General features: G+C 52.8%; 1 protein-coding gene across 1 annotated transcript in view; it reads left to right on the top strand.

Moving 5' to 3' along the window:
* The window catches only part of STAB2 (stabilin 2), a 170,763-nt gene that overhangs the window by 150,303 nt on the left and 4,877 nt on the right, over window positions 1-15,583 (top strand). The window contains 11 exon segments of the mRNA XM_021092647.1: window positions 611-715; window positions 2,001-2,108; window positions 4,284-4,477; window positions 5,745-5,886; window positions 6,668-6,801; window positions 8,518-8,683; window positions 8,825-8,931; window positions 10,851-10,970; window positions 11,739-11,879; window positions 13,678-13,785; window positions 14,721-14,849. Of these exon segments, the coding sequence (XP_020948306.1) occupies window positions 611-715; window positions 2,001-2,108; window positions 4,284-4,477; window positions 5,745-5,886; window positions 6,668-6,801; window positions 8,518-8,683; window positions 8,825-8,931; window positions 10,851-10,970; window positions 11,739-11,879; window positions 13,678-13,785; window positions 14,721-14,849 (1,454 nt within the window).

Here is a 15,583-nt window from a genome sequence, read left to right as displayed (position 1 = left end):
CAGCCAGTGGAGGACTGTGAAGAGGGGATGTCTTGGGCAGATTAGAAGGGACCATTCTAGATGCCCCGTGGACAGTGTCCGTGGGAGAAGAAGCAGGGCCAACTGTGGGGAAGCGAATGCCACGGTGCGGTGAGGAGGATGGGGCCTCGGGCCAGGGTGTCGGTGCTGGAGGTGGCGAGAGTGGAAGGATTGGTCTGTATCTTAAAGCTTTCACCTTTAAGTCGATTTCTTTGTTAGGAGGCACAGGTAAGGTTCCTTCCCCTTCTCTTCTGTTACACACCCCATGACACCCTACTGCTCTGTGTGTAACACTCATCATATTTCTAATTACACGTTCGATAGCCTGTTACTCCGAGACTGTAAGCTCCCTGGGAACAGGGGCCTTACGTCTTAACGTTTTCCACCATAACCTCATTGCTTAGTAGTGTCTGCCTCATGACAGCCACTGTAGAAGTGATTTTTTGAATGTTTGAATGAGTGGTTGAGTGACTGGCACATCTGCGGTGCCTCCCACACCAACATCGCAGCCCCAGGGGGGGGGGCGGCTCAGTGGGCTGGTTGATTGGATTTTGACCTCTGATGACTGATGACGCTCCAACTTGCTTTACAGCCTGTGGCTGCTCAGACCATGGACAGTGTGATGACGGGATCACGGGTTCTGGGCAGTGCGTCTGTGAAACGGGGTGGACAGGCCGCTTCTGTGACACACAGACAGGTCTGTCGTGGGAGTGGTCAGCCGCCTGCAGCCCCGCACTGCGCGGACCCCGCCAAGAGCAACTGAACGGGGGTTTGGGGGGGTGTCCTAAGCAATGCCTGGAACAACCACCAAACCAGGGGTTCCCTTTTCCACAAGGAAAAGATGACTTGGCTACATGGCCCCAGGGGCAAGAGATGTGCTGACTTGGTTTAACTCAAACCCGTGAAACCAGCGTGCAGTCACGTCTCTCGTGGAAAGACCCACCCCAGGCAAAGGATACAGGACGGGGCAGCAGTGGTCCAGGCCCAGATGTGTGCAGACACAAGAAGGGGAGGGTTTCACAGAAAACGCACAGTTCCATGGCGTCCAGGATCTGACCCCCGAAGCCGCTCCTTCGAGATGAATCATCAAGCCACCCTCTCTGAGCCTTGGCGCGCTCGTCCGTACAAAGCCAGCTGCTGCGCGGTTTGCGGGGCAGGATTGTTGAGAGGGTCCGGTCATGGTTTTGAAGTGTCCAGTGCACATGGGTGCTCAGAAAGAGTAGCTGCCTTTGTCATCGCCCTCATGACCTTGATCCTTAGTGAACTGTCAGTTTTCTGAGGCCTCCCTTGTACCCTAAACCCTGAGTTCCAGTCCACGGTCTGAGGTATGAAAGCTGAATTAGCCCATGCGAATTCCTGTCATTCATCCTCCCTGGTGGCAGAGGGCCTGACCAGGCTCCTCCTCTGGGCATCAGGAACCTGAAGCTCCAGAATGTTAACGGCCCCTTTAACTGCGGTTCGTCCTTCTCCTCGTGCCTTCCTCCCCCCACCTTCCCCCCACTCCGAACTCCCCTGACCACCCCAGGCTTCATGCTGCCCCTTGACACCGGAGTCCCTAACAGTCACCAAAGCCCGTCTTCTCCCAGGCTTAATGGTGCCCTCACAGGGCCCTGGAATTTCTCCTCCGATGTAACCATCTCCTCTGGAATCCCTTAGGGCCAAAGAGCTAATCTGCCAAATCCTTCCTTATTAGCAAACTTTGAGGTATGCTGTTTTCATTAGTTGCCCCTAAATTAGGTCACATATTTGCATTTTATTCTGGACAACATTGCAGAGATAATGTCTTCTTAGGAAGGAGTAATTCTGGAATCTCAGAATCTCTAAGCTGGGAGGGACCTTAGCAGATCTCCCCACCCGCCCACTGTAAGGGGGCACCTTTGAAACACAGAGGCCGGGCAGACTGAGCTCTGGGAAGATGCCCTAGGTGGGTCCCAACTCTTCACACCATGGTTCGGGATGAATGGTGGCCTCTTTGTTTGCAGCTGTGCCCCCAGTGTGCACGCCTCCCTGTTCTGCTCATGCTACCTGCACGGAGAACAGCACGTGCGAGTGTAACCTGAATTATGAAGGCGACGGAATAACATGCACAGGTAGGTCCCCTTGGTGCGTGTGTGACGCAGCGAGGTGTGGGGGTGAGGGAGGCGGGGAGACCGTTTGCTCCCCGCGGGCCCTTTGGCGATACCCACCCTCTCTGCAGCGCTCTTTCCTCGGGGGCTTTGCTCATGCCTGACCTGCCCACTTCCCAGGTCATAGTTTTGAAATGGCCTTGCCCACTGTAAGGCACTCTGTTTTATGCTGTTTTTGTAACTTTACAAACAATCCAGTCTTACTTCAAAAAATTCAGAAAGTATACTATAGTATTAAAAAAAAAAAAAAAAAGCAACAGTGAAACTTCCGTATATACTCTCACCCTTTGGTGAGAACCGCTGCGAACCCCGCGGTGTCTCCGTCTCTAATACCTACGATAGAGGTTTAGCCACACGGAGACCCGCATGAACAGTGGCAGGAACAAGGCAGATGTTTAGTTTTTTATTTTGATCTCATATAGCAGCTCGGATGGCGGCATCCAGGGCCAGCCTAGGCTTTCCCTCTGAAAGGTCATCTGGGGGCCAGACCCTTTCTGTCTTGTGGCCTGCCATCACTCTCTGGCCTGACTTGAGACGGCCACCTCCAAAAGCACATCCCGGGCAGCACTTCCTGGGAGAGGAAGGAGGCAAACCTCCTTCCCTTTAAGGACACACCTGGAAGTTGCTGAAAATCCCGTCTGCTCCCATCCCATCAGCTAGACCTTCATCATCTGTCACACCAAGGACAAGGGAGCCTGGGAAATGCCGTTCTCAGTTGGACAACTCTGAGCCCAGCTGAAAATCTGCTACTGTAGAAAAAGGAATGAGAGGGATTAGTAGGGGTAAACTATTACACTTAGAATGGATGAGCAAGGAGGTCCTACTGCACAGCACAGGACCTGAATCCAGCCTCTTGGGATAGAATACAATAGCAGAAAATATGAGAAAAAAGAATGTATATATGACTGGGTCACCATTGCTGTACAGCAGAAATTGGCACAACATTATAAATCGACTATACTCTAATAAAAATTTTTTAAGAAAAGGGAGACAGTAGGTATTGGAGGAAGCTACCAGTCTCAGGCACATGTACTTTCTAACTTTGGTCATGAATAAATACTCAGAGAGAGATGTGCACTTTCTTTATAGAAATGAGGGCTCGCTGTACCTGCTGTTGTGCAGTCCACCACAAGACGGTCCAGGAGTGAGTCAGCATCCGCAACAGCAGTGTAGACCCAGGCTCTGTCCTTAGGCTCTGCCATCCTTGGGCTGAGGCCTTCTGCCCTCATGTTCATTCTCTCAGAGTCACAAAGTGGCTTCCGTGACATCTGCCAAAAAGGCAGGCAAGAGAAATCAGAGGGCTTTCTAGGTACTCAGGATGCTGGAGTCAACCTATTACTTAGTTGAAACTGGGGGGATTGTGAAAACCAAGGTCCCAAGAAGCAGCACGACCCAGTGGGGAAAGCATGGGCTCCAGAGCCACAGCAGCCTAGGTTTAATCCCAGCTCTCCACGCTGTGGCTGGTTTGCCCGCGTCAGGTCGGTTGAGCTCTGAGTTTCAGTTCGTGCATCTGCAGAAAGGGGGTAACAGGGTCTCACCCAGTGCTCCATGTGCACCAACCCTGCACACCCACATACACACCACTGTGTCCTAAGGTTAAAAACCCAGACTCGAAGGGGAAGGGGGGAAGGAATGGATAAACGAGGAGTATGGAATTAGCAGATACATACTACTATATATAAAATAGATAAGCAATAAGGATTTACTGTATGACACAGGGAACAATATTCAGTATCTTGTAACAACCTATAATGGAAAATAACCTGAAAAAAATATAACTGAATCACTTTGCTGTATACCTGAAGCTAACACAATATTGTATATATCAACTAGACTTCAATTAAGTAAACCCAAACTCATGAGAAAACTACTATCAAAGTGGAGCCTAGAAGTATGTGATGAAAAAGGGGCAAAGGTGGGAGGATGTCACCAGGCCGAGGCTGGGAGGGTATGAGCCACGGGACACTAGTGTTGACGAAGGCTAGACAGAGGCCACCAGGCACTGGGAGAGGAGGCGCCAAAAGGTTGGGGCCCATTTTCTCTCCCGGCACCACTGGTGTTGGGGTTCCCACACCCCCGCTCTGAAGCCCCCGTTGCACAGACCACAGCAAGCTGAGCCCTCTTCTGCTGCTCTTGCAGTTGTGGATTTCTGCAAACAGAACAACGGGGGCTGTGCGAAGGTCGCTACGTGCTCCCAGAAGGGCACGAAGGTCTCCTGCAGCTGTCAGAAGGGCTACCAGGGGGATGGCCACAGCTGCACGGAGATAGACCCTTGTGCCGACGGCCTCAATGGCGGGTGTCACGAGCATGCCACCTGCCGGATGACCGGCCCGGTAAGTCTCTCGTCCCCGGGGAAGTGGGGGGCAGCCCTTTTGCCTGGCTCAGCCTTGCTTCTTCCCTCTGCTTACCAACAGCTTCGTCTAAACTTTCCTCCCACCTGAGTCAGCAGGCTTAATGCAAAGTGGTACTTAAGCAGAAAAAGGACCTTCCTGGAAAAACTGGTGACATCCACAGAAAGCCTGCGGTTTCATTAATAGTAATGCCACAACACTGATGTTTGAGTCTGACATTGGTTGTGTAAGATGTTAACATTAAGAGAGACTGGGTGGAGAATATATGGGAACTCTCTTTGCAACTTCTCTGTAAATAATTCAAAGTAAGTTTATTGAAACAAAAAAGCTAGTAAGAAGCAGCAGGAGGGAGTTTCCATCACGGCTCAGTGGAAGATAATCTGACTAGTATCCATGAAGACACGGGTTCAGTCCCTGGCCTCACTCAGTGGGTTAAGGATCCAGCGTTGCCATGAGCTGTAGTGTGGGTTGCAGATGCGGTTTGAATCCCAAGTTGCTGCGGCTGTGGTATAGGCAGGTGGCTGCAGCTCCAATTCGACCCCTGGCCTAGGAACTTCCATATGTCATGGGTGTGGCCATAGGAAAAGTACAGCTTGGGTGCTCACTCAGATCTCAGAATGGAGTCAGTGCCCTGTTGCCCCACTTCTCTGGTAGGAAGAGGAAATGGGAGATGACATCCATTATGGTTATAAATGTGAGCTTAGAGACAGGCAGCCTGAGTCTCATCTCCTGGCCTGACATGCTGTGGGGTCTGGGGCTGGCTGAGCCTCGGTTTCTTCATTCACAAAGCAGGCCTGATAACAGTGCAGACCTTGCAGCATCGTTGTAGGGATTAAATGAGCCATTGACTCAACAGGTGGTCAGCAAGCACCTACTCTGTGCTGTTGTAGGTGCAGGGGGACATGCGATCAAAAGCTTACATACAGGTGGAGTTGGGGGAATGCTCAGCACAGAAACGGGTGCACAAGGTACTGCCAGAGAGTGCTGGGAGTCGGAAAGAAGAAAACTCTGGCCAGTCGAAGGGCCTGGGAGTCAGGGAGGTCTCTCTGGGGACACAGCAGTGAGCCGAGAGGTGAAGGAGGATGTTCCATCATGAGCCTGTGCAAAAGCACCATGGAGCAGGGCCTCGCTTCCCACCGGCAGAGAGGCATGTCTCTTGTCCTTCTGAGCATCTCCTGGGCTGGACGACGGCCGGGGGAACATGCCGGCCCACAGGGAGGGGCTTTTTCATCTCTCACTCTCCCCTCAGGGCAAGCGCAAGTGTGAGTGTAAAAGTCATTACGTGGGCGACGGGCTGGACTGTGAGCCAGAGCAGCTGCCCATTGACCGCTGCCTGCAGGACAACGGGCAGTGCCACGCTGACGCCGACTGTGCCGACCTCCACTTCCAAGGTCAGTGTGGCCCAAGCACCTGGTCTTCAGGCTTGGGGAAGGGGCTTCTGCAAAATCACAAGGAAAAGGTATTATGAACTGGGACAAATGGCCTGGGCCTTGCCCAGGACCCAGGGGAGGCAGTGGGACGAATGGCAGTCAACTCAGAGCTGGACTCGGAGCCTACAAACCAGGAGGAAGCTTGGAGGTCAGCTCTTAGAAACTTTCCTGATACTTGCCCTCCCCCGCCTCCCTGTCTCCGTTGCTTGGTAACCCTGGCCACCATTGATTGGAACTGAACCTGAAGAGCATCGTTGAAGGTATTAAAAAGCAGAGAGAAAGTGCCTGCCACATGCAGAAGCAATTTCTTAGCTGTTGTTTTAATTATAGCATGTGCATTGGCATATATGCCCTTCATTGCCAGGGATGATTAGAATGGCCTGTGCAAAGTCCACAAGTAAAATGAAACTAAGAATCACAACACACAATAAAGTCAATAGCCAAGTGTGAGTGCAAAGGCGTGGGCAGCAAGGCATCTTGAAACCGATGGAGGAAAGCCATAAAGGACCCAGAGTGGAGTTCCGAGCCAGGGCAAGGAGGGACTTCAGGGTCCAGAAAGCAATTCAAGGCACCCCGCATTGTGGCCGGTCAGGGTTTATTGGCTGTCTCCGACTGGGTTGGTTTCTTTTACAGACCTGGTAATTTTAGTGAGTAATTTCTTGCACATCTCAGTAATAGCTATTGACTTAACACCTGCTCCGCACTGGCTCAGTCTGGACGATTCCTTTCCTCCGCCATCTAGATACCACCATTGGAGTGTTCCATCTCCGGTCCCCGCTGGGCCAGTACAAGCTGACCTTTGACAAAGCCAAAGAAGCCTGTGCCAAGGAAGCTGCAACCGTGGCAACCTACAACCAGCTCGCCTACGCCCAGAAGGTGGGTCCCCAGCTCATGGGCGCTATGCAGGCAGGGTCTTTGGGGGAGGAGGTGCAGCATCCTCTTAACACAGCAGGGACGGAGGCTCTCGCCTTTGGAGGGAAGCGCAAGGAGGTCCTGGAGCAACAACGATTTGTCAGGTGCACCAGGCGTCTGCCATGTGTCAGGCAGTGTGGGGCGCTTCACTGTGGTCCATTCTTACAACAGCCCTGGAGGTAGGTGTTCCTGTTGCCACAGTGCAGATGGGGTCCTGGGGGCTCTGCAAGGTCACGTGCCCCGTGTCACCTAGCCAAGCAGGGGCAGATCTGGTGTTCGGTGTATCCCTGACTCCCAGGGTCTGTTCCCCATTATGACCTTCAGCCACCAAGGCAGAGGCACCGCACGGGGCCCTGAAAGAGATGAGCCACCACAAGCCTAGGGGCTCCCTGAAACCACAGAGCACCCAAGTTTCTGTGGAATAGCTGGGGCTCTCTGTGTCAGGAGGGGCTGTGAAGGGAGTAAATGGGAATTGACCCAGTGCTCAGCCGCGGCCAGGTAGGAAATGGAGCCAGGCCTACTCTCTTGGCCTCTAAAACCAGAAGCCCCACCCATTGGGCAAGGTAGGCAACCTGGAGTGACCTGCTAGTGCTCGCTCCCTGGGTGTAGAGACCACTGCCACCATATGATCTCACATCCCTTCCCCCAGCTGCCATCACTGCCAGGTCTTCAGACCTGATGCTTCTCTACCAGAGAGCAAAGCCTTTGATGCCAGGACCCAGCATATTGAAGGGTCAGAATTTCTTTTTCCTCCTGCTTGCTGGTTGTGTGGCTTTTATCAATCCATCGAAACCTCTGTCCAACCTTGCGAGCTTGTATAAGGACTAAAGGCAATAGGGCACAGGGACTGGCACACAACAGGAACTCAGTTTTTAAGATGAAGAGCTCTGAAGTAAACTGCCTAGGTTTGAATCTCAGCTCTGCTACTTTCAGGCTGTCACTTTAAGCAAGTTACTTAACCTTCTTTGCCTCAGTGTTCTCAATCATATGATAAAGATTTTTTTTAAGTCTCAAAGGGTTGATGTGATGAAGGTGTTGGCACATGAAAAGCCCTGGCAACAGAACCTGGCCCAGAATAAGCTCTCGTGCAGTGGTACAGTGCTGGTGATGGCAATGCTGATATCGGGGGTGGTGATGGAGGGATGACGATGTGGGGGGGTGATGGTGATTGTGACAGGGGTGAGGATCAGTACAAGTTCTGTCAACCCGTAAGCAGAAGAATTTGCACCCAGGGGTTAACAGCTGGCTGCAGATACTTTGCTTTCTTTTCGTTGATGGCCGCCTGCAGCATATGAAAGTTCCCAGGCCAAGGATCAGATCCTTTAACCCACTGCACTGGGCATGGGATGGAACCTGCGTCCTGGTGCTGCAGAGACGCTGATCCTATTTTGCCACAGCGGGAACTGCAGCAAATCCTTTCTCAAAAGCAGAAGGAAGAGAAATGAGTATGAAGGACTCAGAAGGCACCACTTGCATCCACCTGGTGGCTTAATCAACAAAAATTTATTTCTTTTGAACACCTGTCATGTTCCAGGCACAGGGGTACAATAGGCAAAATGAGCCATAACCCCTGACTCCATGGAGTTTACAGTCTGACGGGGCAATGAGACATTGGCCAAAGCACCCCCACAACAAAGAAGAAATTACAGCTGACCCAAGGCCACATCTGTGTCCCCACAGGCCAAGTACCACCTGTGTTCAGCAGGCTGGCTGGATGGCGGGAGAGTAGGCTACCCCACATCCTACGCCTCCCAGAACTGTGGCTCTGGTGTTGTTGGGATCGTGGACTACGGGCCAAGAAACAACAAGAGTGAAATGTGGGACGTCTTCTGCTACCGAATGAAAGGTAACGGCTCGGCTCCACCTCAGAGTCCAGGCCCTGCAGCCGCTAAGCAGTCCTCAGCCTGGCCAGCCCGTGTCCTGAGGGGAGATGGGGCACCCGGGCCCCTGCCTCACTGGGGGGACCCGGTGTGCTCCTGCCTTCCAGATGTGAACTGCACCTGCAAGGCAGGCTACGTGGGCGACGGCTTCTCGTGCAGCGGGAATCTGCTGCAGGTCCTGATGTCCCTCCCCTCGCTCACGGACTTCCTGGGGGTACGTACCACGTCTGCTTGCCTTCGCCTCAGGGAGGGGTTGCCTCAAAGCAGGTATCAGGTGAGCCCTTGAAAGAGGGCAGAGACTCACAGCTGTGGTTGAGAGCGTGGCCCTGAGCCACTTTCCTTGAATTTGAAGCATAGGCTTGCTGCTTACGTGGTGCATCACCGCCAGTGAGTTACTCTTCCCTCTCCCCCCTAAGCTTCAGTTTCCTCATCTGTAGAGTAGAGATGATGAAGCACCAACTTCGTAGGTTCATTGTCATAAATAAATGAGCTCGTATGTGTAAAGTGCTTAGACGCGTGGCCAGCAGGGGGAAAATCCTCCGTTAATGTTGGCTGGTATTCTCATCTCCCTTTGCAACTACTGCAGCTTCAGAGTCTGACCTGCAGGAATAAGATGCTCTTTGTGGGGCACAGTTAGCTAAGCCCACCCATGTCACCCAGTGAGCTAGATTATCAACATAGGGTCCATTCGCATTGCACTTAACGTCACTTGAATATCCTCCAGGTCATGTCCGTTAAGGAGAAAGCCCCACTGGAAGAGGAATTGATGTTGACCGATCAAAGAACTGAGCTAATAATATTAATGACAATAATACCAACAGCTAATAGTTCCTGTTTCCTTCCCACTGGGCACCGTACTGAGCACTTTCAGACCACTTTTCACTTGGCTCACAGGACAGAAGCTCCACAAGGGAAGGGATTTTCTCTGCCTGGTGGCTGGCATATAATAGGTGCATGATAAACACGGGTTAGCAGGAATAAATTCTTATGCTGCCTTATGAAGTCACTTATGCAATTATCCCCATTTTGCAGATAAAGAAATTGAGGCTTAGCAAGGTCAAGGACACAGCCAAGGAGAGGGGACTGAGGATAAGTATAGCGCTTGCAGGATCAGGGCACAAGCTAGGCAGACCAAGGACCCCAAAATGGTGAGGTACCCCCCTGACAGATCCAAAAATCAGAGTTACTGTAAATACTCTAAACTCCCAAACCAATGTTTCTGTTGTGTGGGAGCTTGGCTTGTGACAGCATTTCGGAGAAAAGACAACGTAGAGCAAAATCTCCTGGCTCTGTGTCCTTCAGCCAGTTAGCATCTTCTCAGGGCAGCAGTCATGCTCTCTGCACAATGACAGTTCCCAACTGGGTGGTGTGATTTCCTAAAATGTGTTCAGTGAGTATTTATCGGGTACTTACAGTGGGCTCGAGATATACCAGTGAACGAAACAGACAAACAGTAAACAGAGTAAAGACCTCATTGGTACCAGATGCGAGGAGGGGGCCTAGATGGCGGCGGGTGGGGGGGGGGCAGCACAGGGTTGCGGGGGCGCAGAGTGATGCTGGGAGGCCCTGGTGAGGAGGGGACGTGCGAGTGACATGTGAACGGGGAGAGGAGGTCAGCCGTGCAGATCTGAAGGCAGACGATCCCTGGCAGAAGGAGCAGCCGGGCAGAGGATGAAAGGCAGGAGGGCGTGCTGGGCAAGCCTGCGGAGCGGCGAGGAGGCCAGCGTGGCCGGACAGCCGGGCACAGGCTCAGAGGAGCCACAGAGTCCGGGTGGCTGGGGCCTCCTGAGCCCAAGAGTAAGGACTTCAGCTGTTCCTCTGAGCAAAGTGGGGGGCCTCACCGGGTTCTGATGGAAGGAGACTCAAGATTTCACTCACCAGTGCGAAGGGCTGCCCAGGCTGCCGTGTTGAGAGTGGGCTGCGACCTGTCTCTGACTTGGGACCATAGGATTTTTGAGGAAAGGAAAAATCCTAAAATTTTCCCAAGGGGCAGTCTGAAGAAAGAGCAGGGTGGCAGCCCGAGTTGGGGCGACCATCAGGAATATTCCCAGAGAGGTGATGCCACCCTCTCCAGCCACCCCAGTCCCTGCACACAAGAGCCGACCCAAACCACCGCTCCCTTCCTCTCCCCAGGAGGTGCTGGCTTATTCCAACAGCTCAGCCAGAGGCCGGGCGTTCCTGAAACACCTGACCGACCTGTCCCTCCGAAGCACCCTCTTCGTGCCGCAGAACAGCGGGCTGGGGGAAAACGAGGTGAGTGGGTTCCTGGTGTCTGTGCTTTAGACCAGCGCTTCTAGACAGGTGTCAGGTATCCATCCCCACAACAACGTCACGCCACAAACGACCCCAAAACACAGTGCCTCCACATGTATGGAGCTGGCAGTTCTTTTGGTCTTGGCCAGGCCTGCGTGCATGGGCTGGCCATTGGCTCATCTCGGCTGGTCTGTCTGCAGCTCTGCGCCACAGGGCTCCCCTCCTCCAGCAGGCTAGCTCAGGCGTGTTCTTACGGTGATGGCAGAAAGTGGTGAGAGCAAGCCCAATCCTGCCAGTATTTTTCAAGCCCCTGTCCAGGCACCTTTTGCTAACATGCCGCTGGCCCTACAGGTCATGGGACTGAGCCCAGAGTCATGGTGGGAAGCCCTCAGAGTTACGTGGCCAAGGGCAAGACACAGGGAGGGTGAAGAACCAGGGCCGTGGATGCAGCGGATCTACCACATCAGTCTCCTTCAGGCCGGGGCACACCGAGGGACTGGCCGTGTTTGTTCAGGCCACCTGCAGGCTCTGACAGCCCCAAGCGCTGTCCCCAGGGGCAGAGAGGAGCAATACCTCTGCTCACTTGCTACCCACTCTTCCCAGGACGCCACTGGGAGGCTCTGCTTAGACCGTAAAAATGACTTTTGAAGTAGAGACAGAAAAGCCAAGGCCTTGAGAAGTGACTTTTTTTTTCTGTGTCATCCTTATTATTAAAAAGAAAAAACATAGCTCAGCCTTTAAAGAGCATTCTTGTGTCTCTCCTTTCAGACTCTATCTGGGCGGGACATCGAGCACCACCTCTCCAATGTCAGCATCTTTTTTTACGATGACCTTGTCAATGGAACCATCCTGCACACAAGGCTGGGAAGCCAGCTGCTCATCACCTCCAGCCAGGACCAGCATCAACTGGTATGGGCTTATCAGGAGAACTAGAGATAATACATGCACAGCTCCTAGCAGACAGTAGGTGCTTAATGGGTGGCACCTCTTACCATGTGAGAGTAAAATTCTAAAACTGCAGTTAGGGCTGGTCCTAGCTGCAGGCCATAACACACCACACGGACTGTTAGGCAACCTCCACCCCTTGCGAAGTAAGTCGTTAGTGACCAGCAGCCCAGAGCCTAGTAATGAGAAGCTGTAAATGAAATTTCTTTCTATGGCCATACTTTTCATGGCATATGGAAGTGCCCGGGCCAGGGATTAAATCCAAGCTGCAGCTGCAACCTCCATTGCAGCTGCAGCAACACCAGATTCTTCAACCCACTGCACTGGGCTGGGACTTAAACCTGAACCTCCACAGTGACCAGAGCTGCTGCAGTTGGCTTTTTTTGTTTTCCTCTTTTTGTCCTTGTTATGGCCGCACCTGCAGCATATAGAAGTTCCCAGGCTAGGGGTCGAATTGGACCTGCCACAGCATCACTGGATCTGAGCCACATCTGTGACATATGCTGCAGTTTGCAGCAACACCAGATCTTTAACCCACTGAGTGAGCCCAGAGATCGAACCTCACAGACACTATGTCGGGTTCGTAACATGCCGAGCTACAATGGGAACTCTCTGCAGTCGATTCTTAAGCCACTGTGCCGCAGCGGGAACTCCTAAATGAAACCATTTTAAAGCAGTCTGAGTCTGTATTTCTATCAGATTGTCAGCCCATCCTCGGTGTTAACATGTGAGCCTTGAAGTCAAATGACCCAAGTATGAAAACCAGTGCTGCCACCCACTAGCCTTAGGAATTTAGGCAAGTTACCCAACTTCTCTGTGTCCCCATTTCCTCATCCGAAACATAGGGATGACGATGCTGTGTTGATGATGACGGTGGTGGTGGCGATGGTACTGTTTTGGTATTACCTTGTTGGGATAGGGTGGTCGTGATTATTATTTTGATAACGGGAGGCGTTGGCGTGGGTAATGTGTTGATGTTAACAAGGGTGATGGGGATGATTATTTTGATGATAATAAGGTAACGGTGGCGGGATGCTGGTGGCGGTCACATGAGAAGTGGTGGCAATGTGACCATGACAACCATGACGTTCAAACCGTCGGCTTTTATGGAGATTCGGGGATTCATGGCTTGCAAAGTGTGATTACAGTGTCTGACACGTAGCAAGGGCTGAATTAACATTTTAATTTTTACCCAGTAAATGATCTTTACTATTGAAGATCAGTAGTTGAGACCAGTGCTTCCCAAACTTTAACAGGCATTTAAGTTACCTACCATTTTCTTCAAATGCTTATTGCGTTTCAGCAGAGGGGTTGTGGGGCCTCGGGTTCTGCATGTCTGCTCTCAGGTGACTGCCCACACCACAAGCCCATGGGTCACACTTTGATTAGCAAGGGATTCCATCACTTAAAATTCCTTTCTATCAGTGTGACCTGATGTTCACAGCCGTAGATTTGCAGTCCAGAGGCGTGGGGTTTGCCACCTGACCCACCGGTTTCCCTTTGAACGCTCAAGTCTTAATAAATGAGTGGGCTGGACAGACGTATCCCTTAGGTTCTCTGCAGCTCTTAGAGCACTTTGTTGGCACAAGAGGCACGGACAGGTTCTGAGCTGTCCGGATGGTGAGCGGAAGCCCTGTGCTGCCTGTCAGGGAGGACTAGCCTGAAAGCCAGGCCCCAGGACCTCGAGGAAACTCCACCCCTTTCCTGCATGGAAAGAAGAGTCAGAGGTCAGAGATCTCCACCAGCCCCCTTATCTCCCCAGGAGACCAGGTTTGTGGATGGAAGAGCCATTCTGCAGTGGGACATCTTTGCCTCCAATGGGGTCATTCATGTCATTTCCAGGCCATTAAAAGCACCCCCCACCCCAGTGGTGAGTATCCAGGGTTCCTGGTGAGTGGCTAGGAGGACCCACAATGTCCATTCCCCAAAAAGCAAACTACTCCTGGAAGCCCTGTCCCCCACCTCCTCCAGATGCTGGAGGAGCCTCCCCATGCACAGCAGCTGGCCTCGGGGAGGCCCGGCCCTGCTGCATCCCACCCCTACTCCAGCGCGTTAGCCACGTCACGCCTGCCAACCATCAGTATTGCTGAATGAAAAGGGCTGCGTGGGCCCATGGACAAACCCCTGGAAGAGGAGTGAGCAATCCCAAGCACCTCCTCTTCCTAACTGTGCGACCTCAGACAAGTCCCAGGACGTCCCTGAGCCCCATTTCTCTTATCTGCAAAATAGAGGTCATAATGCCTTGTCCCTGGGTTCTTGGGAGGGCTGGAGTTCATGGAAAATAATGAAGACAGTCCCCGACACGGAGTGCATGCTGTGTGAAAGCTGGCTGGTTGGCTGCGGGTGGTGGCGGTGGTGGAGGCTTTCTAACAACTTTGCTCTGAAAGGATGAAGGAGGGTGTGCACGGCTGCCGGCTGGACAGCTCCGCAGCACAGCGGCGAAGCGCCTGAGCCCCAAAGCCAGGGCGGCTTCAAAGCCCACCTCTTCCACTCCCGAGCTGTGGGACGCTGAGCAAGCGCTGGACCTCTCTGTGTTTCCGCTCCCCCACAGAAAAATGGAAACAGAAATTGCTCTTAGCTCTTTCTGTTGTTACATATTTAAATGGATTGTTTCATGTAAGGGGGCCTAGAACACACTGAAAGTGTTATGGGCTAGAGATACATGTTAACGACTTGTATCATTATTTTTATCCCAACTGGCACCAAGATACCCAGGATCAAGGATAGGGTGGGCTCCAGAAAGCACACTCCCCTTTGGGGACGTCACCAGTTTTGAGAACCAACCCCCGCCCTTTCTGTGTTCAGACCTTAAGCCACTCGGGCTTAGGAACAGGGATGTTCTTTGCTGTCATCCTGGTCATCGGAGCCATCGCTTCAGCTGCATATTCTTACTTTCGACTAAACAAGAGAAGAGTTGGCTTCCAGCATTTTGAGGTGAGACAGAGAAAAACGGGCACATGGTGGTGGGGGGTCCTCTCTGAAACCCAGCCCCTGGCCTTGGCTGGGCCAGCTGACCGGCTGCTCAGAGAGGCTGTCAGCAGCTGGGGGCTTGGCACACGGGTCCCGTCTCCTGGGTGGGGCCTCTGCCCCTCCGCAGCAGTGGTGGCTCCACGGCCCGCCTCCTGGCAGAGTCAGGCTCTGGTGAGGAGGGTGGCGGGCTGCCAAGTGCCCCTTCGCGCCAGGGCTTTGACGTGGAGGCAAACTGACCAGGGGCCTGGGAGCCGCTCCCCTTGGACGAGTCACAAGACAGCAGTGCCCCTGACGGAGGTGGCTTCAGGGCTGGCTGAGGGCGGCGGGGGGGGGGGGGGGTGGTCAGGTGGGGAGCTGCAGAGCCAGAGGCCTCATGCTGCCATCAGGGCCACCCATTGAACTGCCGAGCCCACGTGTAGGTCAGCAGGTTTAGGGTGATCCTGGGGAGACACTGCGGACTGGGTCGAGCATCTGCCCCCAGCAGGAGTTCACTTCCTTCTGGCAGATACCGTGCATATTTATAAGCACCATATCCCTACATTTTACCAAACATCACATTAAAAAAAGTGCACATGATATGTGATTTCTCTTATATCCAGGTCAAGGTCAGGCAAAACCATTCCAGGCAACAAGCGACAAAATAGCGGTTACCCTGGTGGGCAGGATAGTGGTGGGCAAGGGGCATGAGCACACCTCCT

The sequence above is a fragment of the Sus scrofa genome, chromosome 5 (genome assembly GCF_000003025.6).
Source record: "Sus scrofa isolate TJ Tabasco breed Duroc chromosome 5, Sscrofa11.1, whole genome shotgun sequence".
Classification (NCBI taxonomy): domain Eukaryota; kingdom Metazoa; phylum Chordata; class Mammalia; order Artiodactyla; family Suidae; genus Sus; species Sus scrofa.
Note: the sequence above shows the minus strand (reverse complement) of the source record. Positions and strands in the feature narration are given on the sequence as shown.